The sequence below is a fragment of the Manacus candei genome, unplaced genomic scaffold, assembly GCF_025592945.1.
Source record: "Manacus candei isolate 608988 ecotype Guabito, Panama unplaced genomic scaffold, ASM2559294v1 h1tg000049l, whole genome shotgun sequence".
Classification (NCBI taxonomy): Eukaryota; Metazoa; Chordata; class Aves; order Passeriformes; family Pipridae; genus Manacus; species Manacus candei.
In genome coordinates, this window is record NW_026138097.1 from 6,060,464 (window position 1) to 6,087,278 (window position 26,815).

General features: G+C 40.3%; 1 protein-coding gene and 1 long non-coding RNA gene across 2 annotated transcripts; both read right to left on the reverse strand.

Moving 5' to 3' along the window:
- Positions 1–5,183: 5,183 nt before the first annotated feature.
- LOC127476250 (uncharacterized) lies at positions 5,184–9,223 on the reverse strand. The gene is made up of 2 exons (XR_007906524.1): positions 9,072–9,223; positions 5,184–6,793 (listed from the first exon to the last, which is right to left on the reverse strand). It is a non-coding gene; the product is annotated as an uncharacterized LOC127476250 (long non-coding RNA).
- A 153-nt stretch (positions 9,224–9,376) lies between these two features.
- On the reverse strand, positions 9,377–12,881 carry LRRC14B (leucine rich repeat containing 14B). Its single transcript, XM_051798900.1, has 2 exons — positions 11,945–12,881; positions 9,377–10,449 (listed from the first exon to the last, which is right to left on the reverse strand). Exons 1-2 carry the CDS (start codon positions 12,847–12,849, stop codon positions 9,804–9,806), a joined length of 1,551 nt encoding a protein of 516 aa, XP_051654860.1. The 5' UTR covers positions 12,850–12,881; the 3' UTR covers positions 9,377–9,803.
- Between the last annotated feature and the right edge of the window lie 13,934 nt (positions 12,882–26,815).

Genomic DNA, 26,815 nt, shown 5'->3' on the forward strand with positions numbered 1-26,815 from the left:
GATCGGAGCTCATCGCTCAGCACATGGATTCGGGGTTTCATACAGCCTGGTCCTTCCTGACCACCAGAAGGCACTGAGAGTTCTTATTTAAAAGCCTGTTTTTAAAATCACTCTTTCAAAGTGGAAATTGGGATTTCTGTAGCCTTGATCATGATGTTCCACATAAAATCACTGAAAATTGCATTTAATTGCCTATTTGACACAGCTTCTAGTTGCTAGAAAACCCTATATGGCATTGCTCTAATGAGAGGGTGAGACCCGCCCCAGACACCAAGGTGCGTTCCTGGTTGGACACCTCTGACTGGAGGGGTTCAATGTCACCCTGCCAGCCTCAAGAGTCCCCTCCCCCCCCCGCCCCCCCCTTCACCCTCAAATCTTTCTTTATTTGAGACAGAAACAGGTGGTTTAGGCCAGGTTTGAGAGGAGGTGTGTAAATGAAGTGCGGGGGCTTTGTAAACGAGCGGGCCGGCCCCAGTGCCGGGGCACGGAGGCGCCGTAGTGTCTGTAAAGAAGTGGGGCGGGGTTGTGGCATTCCGTGAGGGCCGTCCCGGTGCCACCCCCGGGCAGCATCCCGGCCGCCCTTGCTGCCTGGTCGCGAGCCATCCCGCAGCCTGGCCATTCAGGCAGCGCCTTATCCTCCCCGGCTCGCCTTTCTGTGAAACCACAAACGTGCGGTCCGCCCTGTTACAGCGAGTTCACCCCGTCGGCACCCATTTGTCGAGGGGTGAGAACCTTGGGGGGGGGGGGGGGGATCGGCTGCTGGTAAAATTAACTGAGGTGGGTTTTGGTACCAAATGGCCACCGTTTGATGTGTGACGGCACCGAGTGCTTCCTCGGTCCATTAAAAATGCATCAGGTGAATAAACCACAGCTTGTTGCTCTTCCAATTCTTTTCTAGTTTTCATTTGCCACTCACAGCTCAGTTTCGCATGTATTTAGTAATTACATCGTGGTTTGGCTTTGCCTTTTTGCACTGATGACTTAGGGCATTGGATTTGGTTTCTGTGGATTTGGTAACTCTCAAGTTATTTTGTAATTCAAACCCAGTGAACAATCTCTCCTTTTGACGTGGTTTTCCCTCTATTGGCTGTGATAATCCTGTTTATCCCATCTGTCTTGGTGTCATTTCAGGATCTAAATGTCTGAATGTGCTTTTTGTCACCATAACCTTTATTTTGCTGAAGAGCAGTAGTTGAACTGGTTAAAGGTTAATTTGACCCAAAGGGAAGCTAAGGTGCAGGAGCCTCTGGAGTTTGATTCCCCCCCCCCCCCGGTTCAGTGCAACAGGACTTAATATCGATGTGGACTCATCCTGTGTGACAGAAGTCGTGCTCTTAAACAGGGTTGCTGTGGCACACATGGGAGCTGCCTGTGCCATGCTCAGGTGCCGTGCTGAGGAGCACCCCACTAGTTCTGTTGTGCTCAGGGTGACTGCTGTAATCGTGGCATTTTGGGGCTGTTTCCTCATCCCCTAACATCTGTGGTGACTCTTTGTTTACATCTATTTTGCTTTTTAGCTGTGAATTCTTTGCATTTAAACTAATAGTGCTGATTTTTTGATCTATTATTGCTACTATTGTTTATTATTCCACCTTCTATTCTGCTCATTAATCCTAGAGTGAGAGATAAGGTGACAGGATACTTCTACCCTGATGGTTATCCAACACCATTTGCTGCTTAACTTCAGAATAACAAGTGAATGATGCTTCTTAATACTCAGGCAGATAGTATTTCACAGTAATCAACTTTTAAGTAATTTTTAAGACATTAAGTAAATAATCAGTTGATTTTTAGTTTACTGTCATCCAAATCTACTGGCATCCACCACAATCCATCTCTGAGCTCCTGCACTCTTCTGATTAGAACACAGACCGACATTGCTACTGGAACAGCACTGAATTGGTGTCTCTAAGTCATTGCTTTTTTTCCCTTTTTTATAAAAGCATCAGAGGGAAGTGAGAAGGAAGAGCAGTGAATTGGTGTTAACACACAGCAGCCTCCTGATTTTATTTGGATACAACTTCTTATCCCATCCCATCTCAAAGTCAAGTGTTCCTTATTTCAGAGCCTTAATATGTGACATTTTAAGCAATGTGCTTGTCTGATCTCTTCCTGACCGTGCACAAGTGCACAGACTGTGTGGTATGTCCTGAATAACAGCATGGAAGCTAGAACTTACACTTGTGTATCTCGAGTAAGAGTCTGAAGGCTAGAAATCAAGTCCAGTGTAGTGTGAGTGAGAGCCTGGAGGAAACAGTTTGTGACTCAGAATTTCTTTATGCTTGCTTTTTCACAATGTGAGAGGCTTAAAGCTAAATTAATTCTCTATAAGAAGGAGAAATACTCAAAATACACCCTCCGGATGATGATTTTTTTCCCAGAAGTAGCTAAATTTCATCTAGTAGTACAGTGGAATGTTTTACTTCAAAACTGGGCAGATAGGCAGCACAAGCAAGAGTGTTACCACACTCTTAACTTTTTATAGCTATCTTGGTATGGAGCTCCATATTTCCCAACAAACCACTGAACTTTGAACATCAGCTTTTTATTTTTTACCTTTTAGCCTCCTTTTCCCACTCTCCCATCAGAAATTGATATATTAATATCAAAACACAGAGCTTTAAATATTGTGAGTAGCTTAGTGTTTAACCTCAGTCCCGTTTCATTTGCATTTTCCATCATGGAGGTACTAAAACTTGTCTCTGAATTCCCTGGGACCTGCAGAAGGTGAATTAGGAACTTCAGGGAAATGAGCTGCCAGACTATGGCTAGCTAATTATGTTGCCTTCACTGAGTTTATTATGACTTGTTGATTAATTAAAAGCCAAAGTTAGCATAGGTGAAGAGGAAACACCATGTTGATCCTCAGCAGGATTAGAAATGGGTTTAGATTTTGAGGAGAGGGGAGGTTTTTGATATTTTCTGCCAAAATTCATGAGCAAAATAATGTCACATGCCCAACAATCTCTGGAGCCATCCCCGTTGCTGCACATCGGTGATCTTGGTGGTGCTATTGGTAGAGTGAGTAATTGCTATGGAGACTGAGCCGTTGTTCATCTCTTGAGATGATCCTCCTGGCCCTGGCCTGTCAGAGAAGCCAAACAGGGAAGAATTTTGATGGGTTTGGCTGCTCTGTACTTGACTGGTAAAAACTGGAGGTCTGTGTTGTCCGGAGTTGTCAGACCAGTGCTGCTCACCTGTCCCAGCATGAGCAGCCCTCAAACATGGCTCCTCCCCGGTTCCTCTTTGCTTTTGCAGAAAGTTAATTTCCCTGAGTAATCAGGGAATTAACACTTCCATTCTGATACAGAACCCAAGGACCATTTTCCTCAGTTTTCTGCAGCTGAGATGGCATCTTTACCCATTTGATAACTAACCAAAGCAAATTTTCCCTTCACCTGTTTGTGGCCCAAAGTGACTGAGTCACATGCAAAAGCCCCTTTTTGGAGACACTCCTGCAGTGTCAAGGTAAATGCCCTGGTTCACTAAGCATCTGCAGGCTGTCTGCATTGTATCATTTATTATTATTACTATTACTATTATTATTATTATTATTATTATTATTATTATTATTATTATTATTATTATTATTATTATTATTATTGAAGGATATTTCATTGCATTTTCTTGATATCATCTGCCAGACACAGGTTAGGTCTGATTGGGCTCAGAATCAACTTGACTCTAATTTACTCCATATTCCCCATTCCTACAAGGAAGATGTAACATTTTTATGGGTTTAGCTTTTTAGGCTTTTTATGGGAAGAGAGAACCATGATGCAGGCAGTAGCTGATGACACCCAGCTTGTCATGGATTTACATATCTATCCAGTTTTATGTTTTTAGCAAAGAAGCAGAGACCACAACTCAGTATTTGTTGGGTTTTGGATGTAGCATGGAGTTGGGATGCAGTTTGAGTCTCTGTTACAATATGGATTTATCTTCAGTATTGCTGTTTCATAGCTGAAATATTCCAAAATCCTCAAAGCCACAACATTCCTGCAGGTGTGTCTGTGTGAGCAGAACCCTTGTAGGGGCCTTTTTTCCTCCCTGTCCAGCTGCAGCTGGACAAATTCTTGCAAAACTGGGTTACCTGTTTCCCACAGAGGTTTTTGGCATGAAAGATCTGTTTACTGTTCCCTGTGCAGGATAAAAACCCCAAGTTTAGTCACAGTATGTTGCTGGCTGCAGATAAATACAAAATTATGTGGGACACTTTGTTGGGCTGGCTTTTTCCTGCTGTGAACTCCTTAATGTCTTTCCTTTGAGCTCTTATTCCCCTTTTTCCCCTGCCCCAGCCCTTGCTCCTCACCTTCTCCAGCAGCAAATTGACCCAATTTTTGTTGTTTGCATTGCAAGCTGCAAACCAGGACTCCCGTGGCTGACAGGAAGCCAGCAAAAGATTAAAAAATACTTGAGTTCACATTTAGAGCATGTTTGAAAGTTGTTTTTGTTACCATAAAGAGTCGAAACATTTGGTGTGGTTTTGTCAGTAACATCATGGATCTGCATGGAATGATGCATCCACCTGCATTGAGCTTTTTATTGCTCATTTCGTGCAACAATTTCTTGGCTTTTTCTGAAATGAATGCTGTGAAATTGTTGAAAAACTTGAAAAAAACTGTCAATATTATTTTTCTTTATAATTTTACATTAAAAGTGGCAGCCACTAACAGCTTTCTCGAGGGAGATTCTACAGGTTCAGACCCATTTCCTGTGTGTAATTGAGTATATATTAGAAGTAAGCTGCTAAGCTCAGGCATAGCACATGTGTAGCCCATAAAAATTGACAGAAGTTTTGTTAGTTCAAAGTTAAGCTGCTCAAGGTTAATAAGTCCATCTCCAGGGGTGGAAAATATTTCCATAACTCTGATTATGTTCCTTTACTGCAGAAAGGCAAAAGTAACAACTGCCAAGACCTTTGTAACTAGACCTTTATCCATTAAAAGCTCTATATAATCACTTTGCAAAGTTTTCTGGACTAATTCAGTAGGAAGTGTTTGTTTTCTTCAAAACTAAAGCTGCTTCATCTAGGTATCAGACTATTAAAAAAAAGAATTAGAAAATAATGCTTACAGTTGTAGCTTTTGGGATTAAACAGAGGCAGATCTGGACATTTGGCCACGCATTCATTGAAAGAGGATTTAAATTTCCATCATAAATTATTATCATACACACAATAATTTTCACAGTGTATTTTTACTAGAAAGCAGTATGGAGAGAAGCAGCAGCTCCTTCCCTTGTTTCTTTGCAAGAGTAGTTCATACAGTCCTGCTCCATTGTTGACTGATGCATGTTTTAAGGAGAGAGAGAGAAGAGTTTTGTAAGCAAAGCTCATACTTTTTCAGAAGAACTGACTTGTAGCTCTCAACTTCTGATCAAAAGAATATTAATTTGAAGGTGTAGGATTATATCAAGAAGCTTGTTTCAGTTTCATTAATGACAACTTTCTTGCAACAGTTGTGTTTATTTGCCTTTTTCTATTAATAGGCTTCTATGTTGTTCAGGTAGCAATCTCCAAGCACATAGCTGCTGTGCTGCTTCTTCCACAGTAAAAATCTGACTGTCATCTTTTTTTCCCGCTGCTTCTTTCAACTGCTCTTTGTGTGGCCAAAACATAATATGACGAGTTATGAAGAAATCAGAAGTAGCAAAGGTCTGTCCTTCAATTTCAAATTCTGTGGTCACAAATTGGTAGACCAAATCAGGAAAATAACTGGTGCAGTATATAGAGATTTCTTACCTGTTCTTCAATTTCATAAAGTTTATCAAAGTAGAATCATTATACGCTATGTACTAAGTATTTAACTGAAGTTGGTCTATGCACAGTTACTGAATAGGGGAGCTTAGCAATTGCAACAGCAGAAAGCTCTTCTGGCAATTCTCACCCTGCCACAGAGAAAGATTTAGAAGCAACTGCTGCTGAATAATGTATGTCTCAATTAAGGAAATGAAAATATGCTAATAAATAAAAAAAACTATTTGGTGAATAAAATGTGGATCAAATTAAGTATGGTGAATAAATACAAATTTAGCAGTTTTTTTCTTTTTATTCAAACAAAAAGTCAACCTTTAGCTTCTTTATGATACCCACTATTGTGTTTTGTATTTAGAACACTTGCTTGAATATGGTGAGAATGGTGTTGGTTTTATCCTGATTTTTTTCAATGTATTTTTTCTACATGCATCTCTTCTGAGTCTTTTGCAAATAAACCTCAAGGGAGTTCAAGTGTTCATCTTCAGACACGTAAAGGGACACCATGAGCAGATGTTGTAGCAGGGTATTGAATACACCTTTGTTCAGAACACAGACATCTCCACTCCATTGACATCTGTGTGGTTTTGGTGTTGTGGCAACTCCTGTCCTGCTGGGCGGACTTAACTGGAGCCTAGAAGACTGTCTCTACCCCAAGGTGGTATGTTGTTAAGGCTTTAGACAGTTTTCTGGATAGACAGGACAAATGGACTTGAATCCACTCAGTTCTGAACCCAGTGAAGCTGATAGTAGTCACATACAGGAAGACAGGGGACACAAGGCAGGATTCAGTCAGTATCTGTCTGCATTTGCAAAGTAGAAGGTAACTTTATATGTTTAGGTCATTGTAGCATTAGTCCTTTTTCTCTAATAGCAGAATTCCAAGTCCCACAGTTCTACACATTGGAAAAAGGAAGAAAGAGTAGGCCCAAACCATAATCAGAACTGCTGGGGCAAAAGAGACACAGGTACTCTTCTGAGAGATGGCACAAATCCTTGTTGCTGGAAGTCAGGCCAACACCAAAATGCTAGTTTGACCTGCATTTAAAACCAACAGTAACAACCATAATTAAGAAAGAAACCAAAGAGACAAAGATGGGATATCTAAGAGCTAAAGCACTAGAGTTGGCTCTAGAGTTGGCAACTGTGTGACTTAAAGAATATCTGATTCCATTCCAAAAGTGTACAAATCCCTCCTTGCCCAAAATGTGGCATTTATCTTGAGAATTTCTAAGGGAAATAGAGTTTGGTGTCAACAAAATAGGTTTGGCCTTTTGGATTCAACAGTGTTCAAAGTACTGATACTTAGGTTATGCATTCTATATACTATATTTCTTGCAATAAAATTTTAACATGCAAATGTAGACAATAAGACTTCTGCTTCAATTCCAGCAAAATGCATTTTAGAAGATCACAAAACTTGAAACATGTGTGTGTTTCTGCAGAACAGCTGGTTTCCCAGGAAGAGGATCCGAAACCTTTCTGCACGTGTATTCATGTGCTCCAACTCTTTGTTAGTCATTCACTGCTGCGCTGCATGAAGTGCTGCATGGACACCACTTCTGTAATGCAATGCACTCCATACTGCAGGCTCAAAGGGAATATTTGAAATAGATATAGGGGTGATCCTCTAACTTGGCACTAAAACAAAAGCTATGGTCTCTACATACTTCTCCTGGCCCAGGACCCTGCATATAGATGGGAGACTGAAAATGGAAGATGGGCAAGAGTTTGTGGGGTGCAGAAAAAGGAGGAAATAAAATAAAAGAGTGGACCATGACTGGCTTTAAGCAAGGAGAAAGCAGAGAGAGCTGCATAGACAGCAGACGTTGTAAGGTATCTAAATATTCTGAAATAAGAACTGTCTGTTTTGTGTGTACTGAAAAAGGCAGGGATTGGCTGTTGTAACACAGTATGTTTCAAAACGGCCAACCTTCACCTCCAGGTACAACCTGTTAGGATGGAGGTGGAGGAATCACTACACATTTGCAGCTACAGTACAGAGTGTCCTCTCCCAGCAAGAGGAAGTGCCACTACTCATCCCAAAGGAGTAGATAATTTGCATAGCAAAATTCAAATTACTTAGGTCTGGCTGAGAAGTCATGGGTCAACTCTAGGATGAAAAGAATGGCAAGGTCAGAGAGAGGAAAAGGTAGAGTAGAGGCAAGAACAAAGGAGCATGTGGAATTCTGTCCAAATATATGCAAGGCCATGTGGAAACCAACTCTGGCATTCTCTGAATCACAGATGCTTGACAACTTAGATTACTGTTTGTTTTTTTTTTTAGTGATCTGTAAACATAAACAAGTCATGTCCATTCACTTTCAATTTTACCATCATATGTTTAATCAATAAAACATGTTAGAAGGATGAACATAAGAAAACAACAAAAAAATCATTTAAATGCACTCTGGAACCTGCAAGCTTTGCTTGGTACTCAGCCCATTAATTTTTTGTTTTGTTTTGTTTTGGGTTTCTTTTTTTGTAAATTAGGTTAGCAGTTGCTTGCATATTCTTATTGTGGAGAAACAGAAAGCTTGACAAACCAGCACTGCCTAAATGAAGAAATTTCCTTACCCTCAGATGATGAAGTCCAGTATTATTTCAAATAAATTGTCCTTGTTATCTTAATAATGATCTTTAATACTGCAGTGACACCTCAACTGCTGCTGCAACATTCACTTTCAGTGCTATTTGATCAAGTTTTCATGAACTGGTAAATTGCATTTAATGGCAGAGTAGTGGGTATTAACCTGAGCTTCTCTTTTTTTTTTTTTTTTTGATTACCTAGAAGCTAACCAGGTCTCTAGTTTTACAGGTGAGAAGCTAAGTAGACTATGACAGTACTTTACCATTCATCCCCCATTATAGTACTCTCCAGGTGTGTGTTTTGTGGCCCTACTTCTGTATCCTGACATCCTGTTAACCCCTTCACCTGTGCTCCAACACAGCATATGTGAAGTCTGGGATTCTGTTTACTCTGTCACTCTAATACTTTTCTCACCCTGGAGCTTGACAAATAAATGTGATTCTTCCTGACACTGGTTGCAAGTCTGTAGCAGAACACATAGTCCTGACAGAAGAAGGCAGTGTTGTACACAAATGAACTTCTAGTTACTGAGCAACCAGCCTTGTCCCTTTTCCACATTTTTTAAACTGACATTAGATTCTTTTTTTTTTACGTATGTTTTCAACACTTTTCTTTTTTCAGCATTACCGCTGTCCTAGACTTTCTTTAAAGCACCTGAAAGCAGCAGGGTACATTCTTACCAGCCAAGAAGCTGATTCCATGAAGGGAGTGGCTTGAGGCACTTACCAGCTGACGTGACAAGCATGGCTGTGCAGCACTGTCCTGGTCTACCATTCTAAAATACACATTGTAAGAGCACCAGGAGACTCCTCCAAGGCTGCTTTATATTTCTGGGGTAGTTGGGGTGGGATCCTCTCCTGTCAGCCAACCACTTGGTTTGCCACAATATATTAGACAAATTGTGTTTATTGTTCCTGCCTCTGCACAAGAAAGAGAGGCACAGGGACGTGGAGGCTGTTGCATGTCCCCCACTATTGGGAGTGTACTGGATAAAACACAGATTGGTGAATTCAGAAGGCCCAGGGCAAAAAAAAAAATTAATTTCAGGAGCCACAGATAAGAATATGTGCACAACCTTTGGGACATCCTGCTGGACTTGAGAAAGGACTTTCCTGTCTTTTTTGCAGGGCTGCAAGCCTCATTGCCAAATCCAGAGGAACCTGCATAAGAAATCAGCCAAGCTTAAATACTTATTGCTATACTGAGAAACAAAGTTCTTTTGTATAAAATAATAAGCTATTAAGTGTCCTCCCCTCTTGTGAGCATGTAGTGCTTTGCAAAGTGCATGCAATATCATAAGTTACAATACCTCAGGTGATCAGAGGCTATTCAAACAATAATAAATTCAGCTGAAAAATTAAAGAAAATACATGACTGATGATTGAAGGTGCAGTTCTAGGAAAAATTAAATTAATTTCTGATTTGACAGAGCATTATCATCACCACTATGTTACAACTTTAACTCATTTTGTTAAAAGATGTAGTGAACTTTTCTAAAGTCTCTTTGAAGGACTTGATCAAGTAAGCTCCCAGTTCGTTGTTTGTCTCCTGAACAGCTGCATCATAACTCCCAAAGAGTGGTGTTGAAGCCTTCACATCCTCCCTATTTGCTTGGAGTAAAATGAGGTTAAGATCCTCTGCTACACTTTCATATTTTTGGTGATCAAATCTGCAAATACTGGCATCATCAATGGGGTAGGTGATGCCAATAGGGTAGCAGTCTCTTGGAACTGGGAACTCCACATTTTTCAGCATTGGCAATTCACAGAGAAATGTGAAAAGGTGTTTAAGTGCTTGGGATGACAGTGGGTTTCCCACAAACTTAAACTCATGTAATTTCTGGCAAGGGCTTAAACCTAAAATCAACATGTTGACATGAGTATCTTGGATGTTACAGTCCTCCAGGGTAAGACTCCTGAGCACTGAAGAGGAATGGCTGAGCAGCTTAAAGAATGTTGATGGGTAAAGTTCAGGTATATCATGACCACTCAGGTCCAGGGCTTCTAAGTGATTAGCATGGAAGCTATTGGCTAAATAGGCCATATCAGCATGGTTCAGTGAGCAGTTAGAAACATCCAGCATCTTCAGTGGAGTTTTTAGTGGGCTGCAGAATTAAAGGGAAAACAGTTTTATTGCATAAAACATTGAAAAGCTACATTTACAAAATTACATGCAACTATACATATTATGAGTGTAGCCATCTACCACATTCATTATTTTTTCTTACCTCTCTTGAGAAACAGAAGCATGTGCCAAAAATAACAAGTATATTTTTCTTCTGGAATCAGTTCCATGAATTAGCTTCTTCTTTATGTGACTGTTGTGCTATTTTAATGGGGATTAAACTTTCTATGTATCTATTTTGTAACCAGTTTTATGTTGTCAGGTGTCTATGACTTGCTGAATTAATAGCAGATCACTACTACCATAAAGAGATTGGTGGCTGCTTCTTGTAGAAAACTGTCATAATTCCAGAGATTTAGATAATTTCCATGAAGGAAGGATTAATTCCAAGATGAAAGCCAATCAGTATTGTAACAAAACATCTGCTTTTGTTTCTGGGGGGGGGCAGGGTTTGCTGTTTTTAAGTGCCTGAAAGGTTTACACTTTGTAGCATTCTGCAGTTGCAAAGAGATATTCTCATAAAGAAGGTTGGAAGAAGTATAAGTGAGATTATTCTCAGATATTTTAGTTGAATATAAAATAGTTCTGATAAATGAAAATCAAGAGATCCCTTTCGTACATGCTAAATCTTAGTGAGACTTCTGTTACAGAGCTCAGCTGGATCAAAGTTAGAAACTTGCAATTTATTTCTATTGATATAAGCGGTATGCCACTCATAAATTTTAAATAAAATTACTCCTTGTATGGGAGAAATTTTAGACTAAGGTGATTTGTCTGGATGAAACTTTTGTCTACCTTTTTTTTTTAGATGCTCTGAAAAGCATGCAGTTAACTGTATTTTCTGTTCCAATATGAACACTGCTCACTGGCAGTTTGTTATCTTTTTGAGAATTGCCAGTTTTTCACAGGAATTCATAATGAATATTTTTGTATCAGCTTAATTTGCAGTACAGAAAAGCATCAGATCTCTCTTGCCTTGACATCAAGAGACACGACAAACAACTGAAATCAAAGTCTCAAATCAAAGTCTACTATTCCCCTGCCCACCTAAAAATACAATATCTGTGGAATCCTAGTATATTTACTGCGTCTTTTTTAGAGGACAAAAATTCACTAGAGACTCTAAAAAATATTTGGTATATGACTCAGGTCTTGCACCAAAGCCAATGCAAGCTGCTTAATACATAAGCTAATATAAAAATTGTCTGAGTACCACTCTTTTATGTGGTAGCCAAAAGCATATTCTCCCCAGATAGTTTCTGGAAGACTAATAAAAACAGTCTGTTCTTCGAAGTGCATTAGGTATATATTGGCTGCCAATTCTCCTCAACAAATAACCTTTCCTGCTTCCTGCTGCCCCTTCCCACGCACCCTCCAAGATACACTCACTTCCCTTATTCTCAGAGATTCTCAGCTTGCTGGTGGCACAAAGTGCTGTTCTTTACAGTCTGACTGAAACAGGATGACCAAATTACCTGAGCAGTTTCTGTATTCTTCCTGTGAGTATAGAAAATGACATACACAGCTCAGTGAGGTGTGTCATTTCACCCATCTTTTCTCCAATATTAGTAAGCATCTGTTCATCTGTAGCTGTGAACCTCTGCACATTAAATGTTCGTGCTGGCAAGGTCAAGGACATCAATAGAGGGAAGTGGATACTGTTGAAGAGTATTTCCAAGTGTTCCATTTCCAAGCGAACATTGTGAACTATTTCCAGTTTGCGCAACAAAGAGGGATCCGTGAGTTTTATGATGTAGAAGAATTTCTGCAAGGTCAGGTTGTCAGATCTGAATGCTACACAGCAGATCTTCAGTGGACAACAGCATTTCTTCAACAGGGCCTCCACGACCAGCTCATAGTTCCTCTCTGTAACAAACAAGTCAATTAGCACATCAATACTGATTTCAAATGTACCTGGATTGCACTGTGCTTGTTGCAGGTAAACCACCAATTCCAAACAAAGCTTGGAGAGCAGCTGCGTCCTGGCCCACCTGCCCATTGTCTTCTTGCACTCACAAAACTGAACTTCAACATCTTTTATACCTGTCAGGTCAACCACTTTCAACCTTTTCCTGTAGGGAGAAAAATTATTCAGCACATAGTCTCTCAGCCCTGTTAGACAGCTTTCCAAGCACACTGAGCATGTTCTATGGCTCAAGTCTTCCTGGTAGTCCACAGTAGCTCCCAAAAGTTTTCCCATGTTAAAGTCAACAAGTGGCCAGTTCTCTACCAAGTCATGAATCACTTCCCCTTGCTCCAGTAAGTAGCTGGCTTTAAAAAGAAGAGGAAAAAGATTATGGGCAACAGCGCTGAGACTCTTCCTGGCAAACTCTTCATTTGACACGAATGCTTCGGCACTAAGGAATCGGAGAGACTTCATTGTTGCTCTGGACTCCTTACTGTCATGGAGAATGACTTCTATATTTAACTAAAGATTCTAGTTGCTTATCACCTTCTATTTTTGTCTGCAGCTGTTGTTTGCTGCTAGCAGAAGCCTTGCTGGAAAGGCAGAGTGGACAGTCACATGCTGTTCCTCTTTCTATTTTGGAGCTGTATCGTGACACTGCAGTACCTAATTGTGAGATCATTAGTCAGAGAGCTCTTAAACCCCCATGTTTATAACAAAGCTAACTCAACTAAATAGAGACCACTATCCAGCAGGAAGAGTAAAATCAAGGCAGCACACATACATGAGAGAAAAGCACTCAGACTTCCACTTAAAAATATAACATGATCTGTATTCCACTTTCTTACACAAAAGATGCTATGCTGGGGATTCACGTGCTGATTTCAATGGGGAAGATTTCCCAGAGTTAGCACAGAGCTTCTCCATAAGGAAGGACTGAGGCACTACAGCCACTGAGCTACAACGATGTCCCTCCATTTTGCCCTTTGCCAGGAGAAAAACTTCTGTCACCCAGCTATCGCAAAAGCAGAGAGCATGTTTCTTTCTTTAAACTTGGCATTTCCTTCCAGGGGAAGCAACGAGGGATACCTCCCTTACAGTATCTTCTCATGTCTTTTGCTGGGCAAACAGAGGGATGGAGACCTTTTTTCAAGCTGTGCCGACCCTGATTTTCCAGATAATTCCACACCTGTTTTGCTGTGGAAAATTCATGCCACACTTAAGATTCGGGTTTTTTTCTTTTTAAGTAAACTTATTATGGAATATTTTATCAAAAGGAAAAGAAAAACATAAATATGCTTTAAATTACCAGGGAAGGGACATCTTTATTAGACTGTGTCATGCTGAAGAAGCTTTTTATTTTTGCAGACTTTTGGTTTGTATCATTTTAATTTTGCCTTCAAATAGATGAGTTGCAAAAAATAAGTAAGATGAAATAGATAGAACTTGTCAAGGTATTAAGTATTTTCCTCTGTTTTTCAACTCCAGTTCATATATATCAAATGATGATGATATGATGTAGGTATTACAATATTTTGTGCAATTTTGTAAATCCCAAAAACGACAACAATATAACTGATCCCTATATGACAAGAAAAATGTACAAATAGCTTGAAACTTTTGTAAGAATAGTTTTATGGCCTTTAAAAATGTAATGGGCTAGTCACTAAGGCATATACACAACTTTTTATATGCTTATCTAGTACATTTGGACCTCATTATCTGCTTGCCTACTATATTTGTACTGGTGGTCCAAAAGATCCAAGACAAACTACTCCACTATTGTTGTATTTTATTTGAATACAGGAATAGGAATTCTGCCTGGTTGTGTAGAGATAGGGTCAAAAAGGCCCAGGCATGGCTGGAACTGAAGTTGGCAAGGGAGGGAATAAGAAGGGCTTCTAAATTTATGTCAGCCAGAAAAGGGAGATCAAAGAAAGTATACTTCTCTGACAACCCAACTGGCAAACTGGTAATAACAAACTAGGAGAAGGCTTTTTAGTAGGATGTGTAGCAATAGGACAAGATGTAACATTTGTGAACTAAAAGAGGGTAAGATTTAGTCTAGATGTAAGGAAGACATTTTTTGCAATGAGGATGGTGAAACACTAGAACAGGTTGCCCAGAGAGGTGGTAGGTGATCCATCCCTGAAAACATTCAAGGTCAGGTTGGACAGGGCTCTGAACAACCTGGTCTAGTTGAAGATGTCCCCGTTAATTGCAGGGAGTTTGGACACTAGATGGGACTAGATAGGACTTAAAGGTTGCTTCCAAATCAAACTATTCTGTGATTCTATGAAACACTACTTAAAATTGTTTCATTTCAAATATTATTTGGTTTGGGGCAAAAATTTATATTTTGGGTGAGGATATTTTCCAGTTTAAGTTTTTTAAGGCTTTACAAGCACTTTAAGCATGTGATCAATAAATTTTTTTGTCTGTGAAAGAAAACTCCATATATTTCGTTTCTCAGCAAGCTACTATCTTTGCACAAAACCAGGTTGTGTTTGTAGACCACCCTAAGTGTAATATAACCCATAGTGATACTTGCTGGTCAGCATGATCAGAAAGGTGGATACAGGTCATGACTAATTTCCTAGATACTACAGCAGTGGAACAGCATATTATAACACTATCTATAGGTAGCTTAGAGATAACAGAGGTTCCTAATGAGCATGGGAAGCAGGAGAGTTAACAGAGCAGTGGTGGAGGTTCTATTTGCCCCAGACTAATACCCATGTAGCCAACTCAGCCTTCCATACACTCAGAGAGTCTGGCAGCCTTCCATAACTTGAACAATCTGACCCAGACCAAAAAGGCATTAAGTCAGTTCATTTGCACATTTTCTGTTTGATTATCAAATTGGTACAAACAACACTGTCTAAAATTCAGTACTTGAAATATCTGTCAGTACATATTTAATACACATGAATCACAAAACACAGGTAAAAATGCATTGCTCTGCTTTCTGTCAGAGAATGGGTTTAATCTGTGATACTACATCATTTCATATACTTACAAGCAGCTCCCAAAGTGAGCTGCTTCATGAAAGTGACAGTGGTCTGAGAAATACTGAACATTCAAGTGAAATAAGAAAACAATTTGCAAGAAGGAGGTACACACAAGCTTTCCACCAGACTACCCTTACAAGAAGTGCTACAGATGTGATTCAAGCTCAAAAAGCTTTCTAATATTGTTAAAGCATGCAAGACAGATTTAGGAAATTCACCCCTATCCCAATATAATTGGCTATTTTAAAATAAATATGGCAACAAGCAGAGTTTTCCTTTTCATTGTTCTAGTACTTAAGAGAAAAATGTTACTAGTTTATATCTGTCAGTCAAACTACTGCTGAGAGATCTAATACATGAGAGATTTTGTTCTGATGGAAAAGGAAAACCTTTTTAAAACCAACCTTACTATTAGTGGGAATGACGTAAGCACATTAATGCATTAAAAAAACTCACAAGAGTGGGGGGGGGGTTGGCACAGGAATTAATATAACATTTTCTTTGCTCGTGGAGTGGTTAGAAAAAGCCTTTCTAAGCATACCTTTCATCTTAACCTCAGTATTGATGTACTTGTGTCACACACAGATTGTAAGTAATGCCTCAGAACAGAAATTTTCTTAATGAGAAAATTTTCACAAAAGACAGCAGCTTTGACAAAGTAGAAGCAGAGATGTAGCAACATGTCAGCCATAAAGTAGAAGCATTTGAAAGTAACACATTAACATCATTATGCAGAAAAGTTGAAGCCAAGCTCAGCACTGACACTACTCCACACCTGCCAGATCGCTGTGAGCTAACACAGACAATGCTGTAACACCACCTTGGTTTCCCAGCAGGCTGGCTAGTAAGGTTAATGCAGGTTAATGTTGATGACTGGGTGAAAAAGGATAAAGTAAAGCAATCTCTGGGTGTGGGTTGTGTAGAGAAATGCTTCAAGGTGCGTTGGCTTTGGATCCATGCTGGCCAGCAACTTAAACTTGGTCTAATCCAAAATGAAGAGCCTAGTCCTTTTTCTGCCATATATATGAAACAGATTTACATATGTTCCTAATAAAAAACAAATACTAGCTGGGAATAGTATTGTCATTCTATCTGCATATTTGACTAATAAAGAGAATCTAGGTAAGCACTGTGCCTTCATATCTGCTCCTATTCCTTTATAAAATAGTATTACTTTTATTAACACTAATATTTCCTTCTGCTTCATCTACTTCCTTGAATGAATTTGCAGACCTCTGCTGGTCACATTTCTATACATACAAATATATGCATGCATGCAGTGAATGCATTGCACTCAGCTATTCTAAAATTCCAAAACTGATTTTACCAGGACTGTTTTTCCCTGTCTAGCCATACATGTACACAGAAGTGCTGGTAATGCACAACTGTATCCCAACTGCAGTTAGATGTTGGATGTCAGTTTTGATTGTAAATTCGTGGGCTTGTAAGATCCAGAAGTCATGTAATGTCCTTACATCATATACAGTATTTATCCTTGCAAAATCTTGCAAACATCAGGGGATCAAACACTATGGCAGTCTTGCTGACAGTGGTCCCTTGAGACAACAGGTAATTTTACCAAAGGTTAAAGACACCTGCACCTTACTTTAGAACTTATATATAAGGGAATTAATCTTAAAGAGGTAAATGCTCTGACTAGCAGTTGTTTAGCAGCATGCAACCTTTGACCTCCAGTTAGCATCAGCATTACAATATATTGTTATAATTAGCCGTACTTCTACCTAACCTTAAACTTTCAGTGTTTGCTGTGCCTAATTAACTAAGAATCACTTTGTAACAAAATCATATTCAGTCTCTACCTCTTTTGGGTGCACACCCCATCAGACAGTATTCCAGTTTTCTCTCTTTTGTAACTGTGAACGTACTGGTGTTCAAGATAGTCTCTAGTACATACAAATGCTATTTGAATACCACAGTAGCTCTATGGACAGAAATGCCCTCTCTCAAGTTCCAGGTTCTAGGAGGAGCTGTTAGACTAGGAGTCACTCGTTACAACAAATCTCTTAAGATTAAAAATATTGCATCACGCTGGAGTAGAGAAGGTCTAATATAACCAGAGATTACATAAATGTTTTGACAACTCTGAGCAGTTTTAACTTACCTGAATTGCTGTGTCCCAGTCAGGTCTAAAAGCACCCTCCTTATCATTCAATATTAGCACACTGTGAGGAATTTTATTCTGTTAGGGATGATGAGAGGAAATTAGAGTAAATTCATTACTATGAATATCATACTCTCTTCTGGTTTTTATGACACTACAGAAAGAAGTTTCTCTGTCTTAACTTCTACTCAGAATACAATCAAGAAGGCAACTTGGTTCACATGAAGCAACTTGGTTCACATAAATTCCAGGTAAATTCCATTATGCTAAAATAATTCATGCTAAAATTGCTGTTAGTTTGTGGAAGTTAATTTAAGTTTTACATAAATCTGTTTATTCTAAAATAAAATTAATATTGATTAGTTCAGAGTACCTTAGAATATCGTCCCTTCTAAGCTAATGCTGAATTTTTCAAATGTTTTGTGAGCTTAAATATGTTGGATTCTAGCCTATGAGCTATATTGCTGCTAAGTGTTTTTAAAATGGAATTTTAAGCCAAAAGACTTGTTATAGCATCAAAATGTGTCATCATTTCTGTAAGATCCCTTTTTTGAAAAATTAAAAAAATTTTAAAGGTACTAAAATCTTGGACCATTCTATAGATTAAATGATGTTTTTCTGAAGTTGAGCCTATATTTTAGTTTGTACTGGTTTTTAGTGAACAGTGTCTCCTGTTAGGAGAATATATTTTGAGCACATTTAAAAATCTGTCGTTTTGATGTTTAAAGGTTGAAACTGCTCCTGACTTATCAAATGGATATACCTAATCCATGGGATACAATAGAGTACTTCCTAAGTGTGAGACTGACTTGTGCTCTGTGTGAAGACATGGCATAAGGCCATTGCTATTGAGTACATGGCCTCAACAGGACGTGACGAAGCCAGTGTAGGCTCAGCTGCAGTGAAGATCAGTTTTGTGAATTTGCATCAAGATTTGTCCATGTGTTGCCTATTTTGTATTCTCAAAAGGTCTGTTGAGGATATGCATTCACCGGTGAACTGAAAATGTTTTTCTATAACAGTAAAATTACATTGCCCCACTCATATCCTCAGAACAAGTTTACTTCCAGTTCATCACACCTGCTGTAATTTCAGAGTCCTATGAACAAAGTTTTCTTCTCCTCTGATCCTTCCTGCATTATAGGGCAATCTTAACATCAGTTTAATCTTTGATGTGTTGTCAGCTTCAGCTAATACGCAATATTACTTCCATTTTCATACCTGACCATTAAAAAACTAGACCCCCACCAAGATATTCTCTCACTCCTCTTCCTCAACAGGACAAGGGGAAGAAAATAAGATGGAAAATTTTGTGGATTGACAAAAAGACAGAGAGATTATGTACCAAGTACTGAGAGATTTCATACCAATTACTGCCAAAGGCAAAACACACTTGGCTTGGGGAAAAGGAATTTAATTTATTGCCAATTAAAAATCAAGTAGGATGATGAGAAACAATAACAAAACTAAGCACACCTTCCCCCATCCCATATCTTAGGCTCAGTATCATTCCTTCAATTACAACTCTTCTACCTTTCCCCCAACTAAAGCGCAGGGGGACAGGAAACTGGGGTTTGCAGTCAGTCCATAACAGTTTGTCTCTGCTGCTCCTTCCTCTTCCCAATTTTCTTCTGCTCCAGTGTGGGATCGTACCACAATTCCATGGCCTGCAATTCTTCAAGAACTGATCCAGCATGTGTCCTCTCCCCACAGTGCAGTCCCTCAGGAACAAACTGCTCCAGTGTGGGACTCCCATGGGCCTTAGCTCCTGCCTAAAAATCTGCATATTCATGATCTCCTCTCCCCAGGTGCAACTCCTGCCAGGATCCTGCTTCAGGAGCATGGGCTCTCCATGGGCTGCAGCTTCCTTCAGGGTACATCTGTCTCCTTCACTGTGGGGTCCTGCGTTGGCTGCAGAGAAATACCTGCTTCACCATGGTCCTCCACAGGGTGCAGGTGAATCTCTGCTCCAGTGCCTGGAGCACCTTCCCCCTTCTCCTTCTTCCCTGACCTTGGGATCTGCAGGGCTCTTCCTCTCACTTACTCTCGCTCCTCTCTCTCACAGCTGCAGCACAGCATATTTTACCATTTCTTAAATATATATTACACAGGTGCCACCAGCTTTGCTGATGGACTCAGGTTTGGCCAGCAATGGGTCCATCCTGGAGCTGTCTGGAAGTAGCTCTGTCTGACATGGGGGATGCTCCTGGTCTCTTTTCACAGCAGTCTCTCCACCTGCCAACAGCCGCTGCTATCAGGTAAAGTGCTGTTCTCAGAACTAATCTCTAGGATAGAGGACTTAATGAATTGCATCAGGTGGATAAACTTTGCCATATTCCCACAGCTAGCAAGATAATAAAAGCAGTCCAGAAAACTTAAAGTAGACCTGTCTCAGCCTGCTTTGTTTTCAGCCATAGAAGTTAAATGAAGTGGGCTGACAGAACAGGCAGATAACATAGATAAAAGCAAAAACCAGATTAAAAGAGTTTTAATGGTAAACCTAAAGTGAAGCTTCTCAATCGCAAAGGAATATAAATAAGGGCTTAAAGCATCAGGAAGATGGGGATGCAACAGTCACAGCTAATTACTACTGCCACAACAAGAAGTTGCTTTAGCTCACAACATTGGCATTTTATTATTCTTTTTAACAAACTGCTGCTACGTAAAAATTTCCTTCATTGCAAAAACAACAAGGAAAAGTCAGAAAAAGGCAGGAAGTTTTGTGTTCCAATAAACTAGACAACTAACTGCAGATCTCAAGGATTCTTAATTAAAGATGGCCAATCTTCTTTACATAAACTGTTAGATGAGCTAAGCAATTCTAAATTAATCTACCACAACCTCATCTAGTAATTCCCTTTACCCTTACAGATCTTTCACACGTGCAAACATTGATTATTGTTTCAGTCTTTCAAGGAAAAAAAAGATTGAAGAATTTTTGAATGCTTTCCACTTATGCCCCTGGAAGGAGGGGTGCACAAACTGCCTGACATTCTGCTGCTAAGTAAAACACCTAGATAACCTCTATGTTATTTTTCAGATTAGTTATTGTCTTACTGAGGTAAAGAATATCCATTCTTTTTAACCAGGACTTTTATCCCACCAAACTGAATTAATCAACTCAATGAATTATAAACAAGAAATTGACAAAACGCAGAACTTGAACATTAGTATATCACCTCAAAATAATTAATAGGAGAATCACACAGTTCTTTTAGCTATTGCTTGAGCAAAAAAAAATAATTACAATGCCTTCATGTAATCTTTAGCTGAATTTAAGTACCAACTGACATCAAGAAAAGATGTCGTGTTAAGAACTACAGATGTCTCTCAAGATTCATATTATTTATCACTATCAATACTACTTTTAATACTAGTTTTCTGTAAACACCACTGTTACTGATACCTTAATAAGTACTTAATAAGTTGCAAATGCAAGAATTTCACTTTGTGTAATAATAATAGGCCTCTGATTAATTCATGCTATTTATGTCAACAATTACTTGTGTATTTCAAACATGTTTCTGATTTTGTAAGCATTCTAAGATTAAATAAATCTTCTCACGTACTCATTGTATAAATCAGTGAAGAGCCTCTGAAAGATTCAGTTGCTCTGACATTGATCCAGCCACAGATTAACTAGTAGAAAGTCAGGAGTCAGGGAGTTTACTGTTCAAGAGACCTAAACTACTGACCTGAAGCTTGATATTTTTTTTCTTTCCATGTGTTACCTTTTAATTTAGCCTGACCATCTACTGGGCATCTTACTGGTTATTTTCACAATGTCACTCATCATTGACTTCCACCATAGCCTTCCAGAAGAAATATGCAGAAGTCTTTGTGCCCTTTAAAATCTATCTTTCTCAAAATGCACCAGCACCCTTCTTTCTCACCAAGTTAATTCAGTACTTCTAGATACTGCATCAATCTTGATGTTCCTGTTGCAATGCATACTAACACTAGAGGGTGGCAGCTACATGTAGCATAATTGTGGATAATGCTGGCCACTCTAAGAGGCTTTGATGACACCAAGATACTTGTAAATCGAAATAAGCTATTGAATAAGGGTGAGAAGAATGTTCTGTAAAAAGCAATTACATCCATCATCAAGAGAAGGCTCTTTTTGATCTCGGAACGCAGAGAGACAGCATTAACCCAGTTTTCACAAAGGAGGAAGAGACTGAAATCTGCCTGTGGGTCTGCAGCTTTATAGTCAGTATCTCACAGTAAGGCAATAAATAATTCAGACTGACAACATACAACACCCAGCAGAGCTGAGGAATCCTGCCATGTTTCTGCAATTCTGTATTAGCTGAGAGACAGACTATCTAAAATACATTATAAAAACAGCACCTGCAGAAAGCCAGGCCAAAGATAACGTTTGCATCCTTCGTGGAAATCTTGGCAAAGATAATAGTATACAAGAAAACCACTTTTGCCTTAAGCTGAAATACCAGAGAATAAATAATGCTACTTCATTCTGTATCCATCCATAGAAGGAAATAATGAAAACTGAATGTCTGGACAGGACCTTACCTCCTAGTGAAGCCTTGCTCATACTGCTTATGCTGGTTAAGCATAGCCAGCAGCTCTGAAAAAATTAGAAGGTGTGCAAAAATAAGATATGTAGTCAGGTCTCGCAGATGTGTCACATTTCTGAACATTTTAATTCCAATGACAGTTTATATGCACTAAGTAGAGCCAAAATCTATATTTGCAGTAGATTTGTTTCTTCTTCTTTTTTTTTCAATAACCACTCATACTTCAGTTATATCTCTGCATTTATTAACTTAACTAATCTTTCTCTTTAACATTTATTTAAGTTGATTGTCTTGGCTTAGCTGCACAACAGGATATGGCTACCTTACAGTAAGAGAACTGACAGCTCATCTTTCCTGAGGTACAGCTGTGTATTTTAGCTGGCACAAGAATATGTGAGTAGGTGTGGTTTTCAAACTTTTCCACATTTGGTGGATATAGCTAGTAACCTCCCCAGTCTCCATTTCCAAGTCATTTAGATGGTCTGTGGTGCTTCTTCTGTCCCAATCATCAAAGCAGCTATAGTTACCAGTGCTCCACAATCCTATTCTCATCTTCCTGATACATTTCTGAGCTCAGTCTTCTGTAACAAAGGGAAGCTGAGCGTAGCAGTCCGTAACTCTTCAGAGAATTCAGGACAAGAGTCTCAATAATGTATTACCTTGACTACTGTCGTCTTTCCTGCTTTGAGCTTACATGAAGAATGTGCACTCCCATATCTTGATTTTTTTTGGATCATATATGAATTTTCTTTTTAGACCATATATGAGTTAAACACAAAAGAACACTAAATCAGTGACACTGAGCAGCAGAGGACAAGTGAATGACTAAAAGAGTTTTTCTTGGAAATGTGAATAAAGTAAAGCAAAGAACAAGAATTACAGCTCTTTCCTGATTGCAAAGTTTTGCTACCTCTGTGTATTCTCATCTAGGCAGCAGGACAGACGCTGAATAATCTGATACACTGGCTGACTACCTTGAACTAATTTGACCAGAAAAACTTGTTTCATTTCATGTTCCAAGGATCAAAGAGAGAAAGAGCAGATGGGTTGTGCAGACTAACAAGTTTCCCAGGTTCAGAGCTGATGGCAAGTCCAAAAACATACTGAAAACATTTGCAAGGGAAAAAAATCCTAAAGTTTTTAAGTAGTCCATCATCTATGTCTTGTGTTTTGTCCAAAAGCCCATAGTCTAGGCTCAGGCTATTTTTGAATGTTTATGGCTCTTGCCACCAGCTTACTAAAAAAGCTGCATTCCTACTCACACTGTCAGCAAAAGAAAAGGTCCAGTGACATATCAAGTTAAAAAAGGTCACTTCAACCAGATTCTGCTTTTAAAGGAAACACCTAGATATGGCTTTGTTTTGCATAATAAACAATACACACTTTGAATAGTTGCAGACAACTTTCCTAATATCATTTATGTATTAACATATCCATTATTTTTCCTCTCATTTGAGATACATATAATTTTTAACACCTATTTGCAATTACTTCATTGCTTCATCATACTGGGAAGTTAATCTGAAGTAAATTCAAATGACATAATACTTTATCAAGATAGTTTACAAGTTTGTTTGAAATGTTGCGTGTTTATGGCATGTCCTAACACTCTTTGCATGGACGTAAGAGAGATGAATCACAGACTCACACTATTATTTAGGATGGAAAATACCATAGCACTAAGTGCCACATCTAGTCATTTCTTGGACACCTCCAGGGATGATGACTCCACCACCTCCCCGGGTAGTCCATTCCAATGTTTGACAACCTTTCCATGAAGAGTTTCCTCCAGATATCCAACCTGAGACTCCCCTGGTACAGCCTGAGGCCATTTCCTCTTGCTGTGTCGCTAATTGCCTGGGAGAAGAGGCCGATCCCCCACCTGACTACAGTCAGTCTCTTTTCAGGTAGTTGTAGAGAGCGATAAGGTCACCCCTGAAACTGCTTTTCTCCAGGCTAAACAACCCCGGTTCCCTCAGCCACTCCTCACCAGACTTACCCTCTAGACCCTTCACCAGCTCCATTGCCCTTCTTTGGACATGCTCCAGCACCTCAGTGTCCTTGAATTGAGGGGCCCAGAAGGGACACAGGATTTGAAGTGTGGCCTCACAGGATTTGAAATGCTGAGTACAGAGGGAATATCACTTCCCTGTCCTGCTGGTCACACTGTTTCTGATACAGGCCAGGATACCATTGGCATTCTTGGCTACCTGGGCATACTGCTGGCTCATATTCAGCAGCAGGCATCCCCAGGTCCTTTTCCACTGGGCAGCTTTCCAGCCACTCTTTCCCCAGCCTGTAGAGCTGCATGGGGTTGTTGTGACCGAAGTGTAGGACCAAGTACCTGGCCTTGTTGAACCTCATACTGTTGGCCTCAGCCCATCGATCCAGCCTGTCCAGACCCCTCTGCAGAGCCCTCCTACCCTCCAACAGATCAACTCCTGCCCAACTTGATGTCGTTTGTGAACTCACTGAGGGTATACTCAATCCCCTCATCCAGGTCATCAATAAAGATATTAAACAGGACTGGCCTAATCCTGAGCCTTGGGGAACCAGCCATCAGCTGGATGCATTCACCACCACTCTCTGACCCAAGCCATCCAGCCAGTTCTTAACCCAGCCAAGAGTGCACCTGTTGAAGCTGTGGGCTGCCAGTTTTTCCAGGAGTATGCTCTGGGAGACAGTATCAAAGGCTTTGATGAATTCCAGGTAGACTACATCCACAGTCTTCCCCTCATCCACTAGGCAGGTCACCTGGTCATAGAAGGACATAAGGTTGGTCAAGCAGGACCTGCCTTTCCAAAACCTGTACTGGCTGGGCCTGATCCACTGGTTGTCCTGTATGTGTCGTGTGATCGCACTCAAGATGATTTGTTCCATAACCTTCCTGGGTATTGAGGTCAGGCTGACAGGCCTATAGTTCCCTGGATCTTTTTCCAGCCCTTCTTGTGGATGAGCATCACACTGGTCAACCTCCAGTAATCTGGAACCTCCCTGGTTAGCCAGGGAGGTCGTTAACTACTTCCTCCTGGATTGCAGGGGTCTATTCTGCTCCCAGTCCCTGTCTACCAGCTCAGGGAGCCATATGCCCTGAGAATAACTGGTCTCACTGTTAGACTGTGTCAAAGAAGGCATTATGTACTCGGCCTTTTCCTCATCCTTGGAAGCAATGTTCCCCCCTGCCATCCAATAAAGGATGGATCTTGAAGTACATTCTGAATGTGGAGAGATGTAAACCAGTTTCTGAAGCTGTTGATTCATTCTAAAGGACATATCATAGAGATAAGCATTTTATGAAGACAACTTCTTTTTTTTAAATTAGCATTCAAAAAGGAAAACATGGAGTCTTCCAAAACATGCAATAGGTGATACAAAAGGTATTTCAAGACATCCAGCATTTTAAGCCCATGGTGTTGAATGTCCACACACAAAAATTCATAGAATCATATAATCATAGAATATGCTGAGTTGGAAGAGACCTATTAGGACTATCAAAGTCCAGCTCCTAGCCCTGCACAGGACAACCCCAGGAATCACACCATGTGCCTGAGAGTGTTGTCCAAACACTTCCTGAACTCAGACAGGCTTGGTGCTGGAACCACTTTTCTGTGGAACCTGTTTCAGTACCCAGCTGCCCTTGCGGTGAAGAATCTTTTCGTAATATCCGACTTAAACCTCCCCTGACACAGCTTCAAGCCATTCCCTCAGGTCCTGTCACTGGTCACCACAGAAAAGAGATCAGTGCCTGTCCCTCCTCTTCCCCTCACAAGGAAGTTGTAGCTAGCTATGAGGTCTCCTCTCAGTCTCCTCTTCTCCAGACTGAACAAGCCAAGTTCACTCAGCCACTCCTCATACGGCTTCCCCTCTAGAGCCTTCACCCCCTTTATAGCCCTTCTGTGGATGCTTTCTGATAGCTTTATATCTTAAGACTGCTGAGAAACAGAACAGGTTATGCAGCATGGACTGAGAACATCATCATGACATCTTGTGTCATGGCACTTAAGACACTTTAGATAAACTGATCACAGAATCACAGAATGGGTGTAAAGGGTTGGAAGGGACCCCAGGGGGTCATCTGGTCCAACCTCCCTGCTCAAGCAGTTTCATCCCAGAGCACATTGCACAGGATTGCATTCAGATAGTTCTTGAATATCTCCAGTGAGGGAGACTCCACAGCCTCTCTGGGTAATCTGTTACAGTGCACAGTCACCCACATAGTAAAGAAATTCTTCTTCATATTCATGTGAAACTCCCTGTGTACCAGTTTCTGCCTGTTGCTTCTTGTCCTACTTACTTGGCACCACTGAGGAGAGCCTGGGTCCATCCTCTTGGCACCCACTGCTTTATATACTTATATACATTGATGAGGTCCCCTCTCAGTTGTCTCTTTTCAAGGAGGAACAGGCCCAACTCTCTCAGCCTTTCCTTGTAAGGGAGATGCTCCAGTCCCTTAGTCAGCTTCATAGCTCTCCACTGGACCTGCTCCAGAAGTGCCACATCTCTCTTGTACTGAGGAGCCCAGAACTGGTCACAGAACTCTAGATATGACCTCACCAGGGCTGAGCAGAGGGGCAGGATCACCTCCCTTGACCTTCTGGCAATGCTCTTCCTAATGCATCCCAGGATTCCATTGGCCAAGGGCACACTGCTGGCTCATGGGCAGTTGGTTGTCTACCAGGACATCCAGGTCCTTCTCTGCAGCACTGCTTTCCAGCAGGTCAGTCCCCAGCCTGTACCTGTGCTTGGAGTTACTCCTCCTCAGGTGC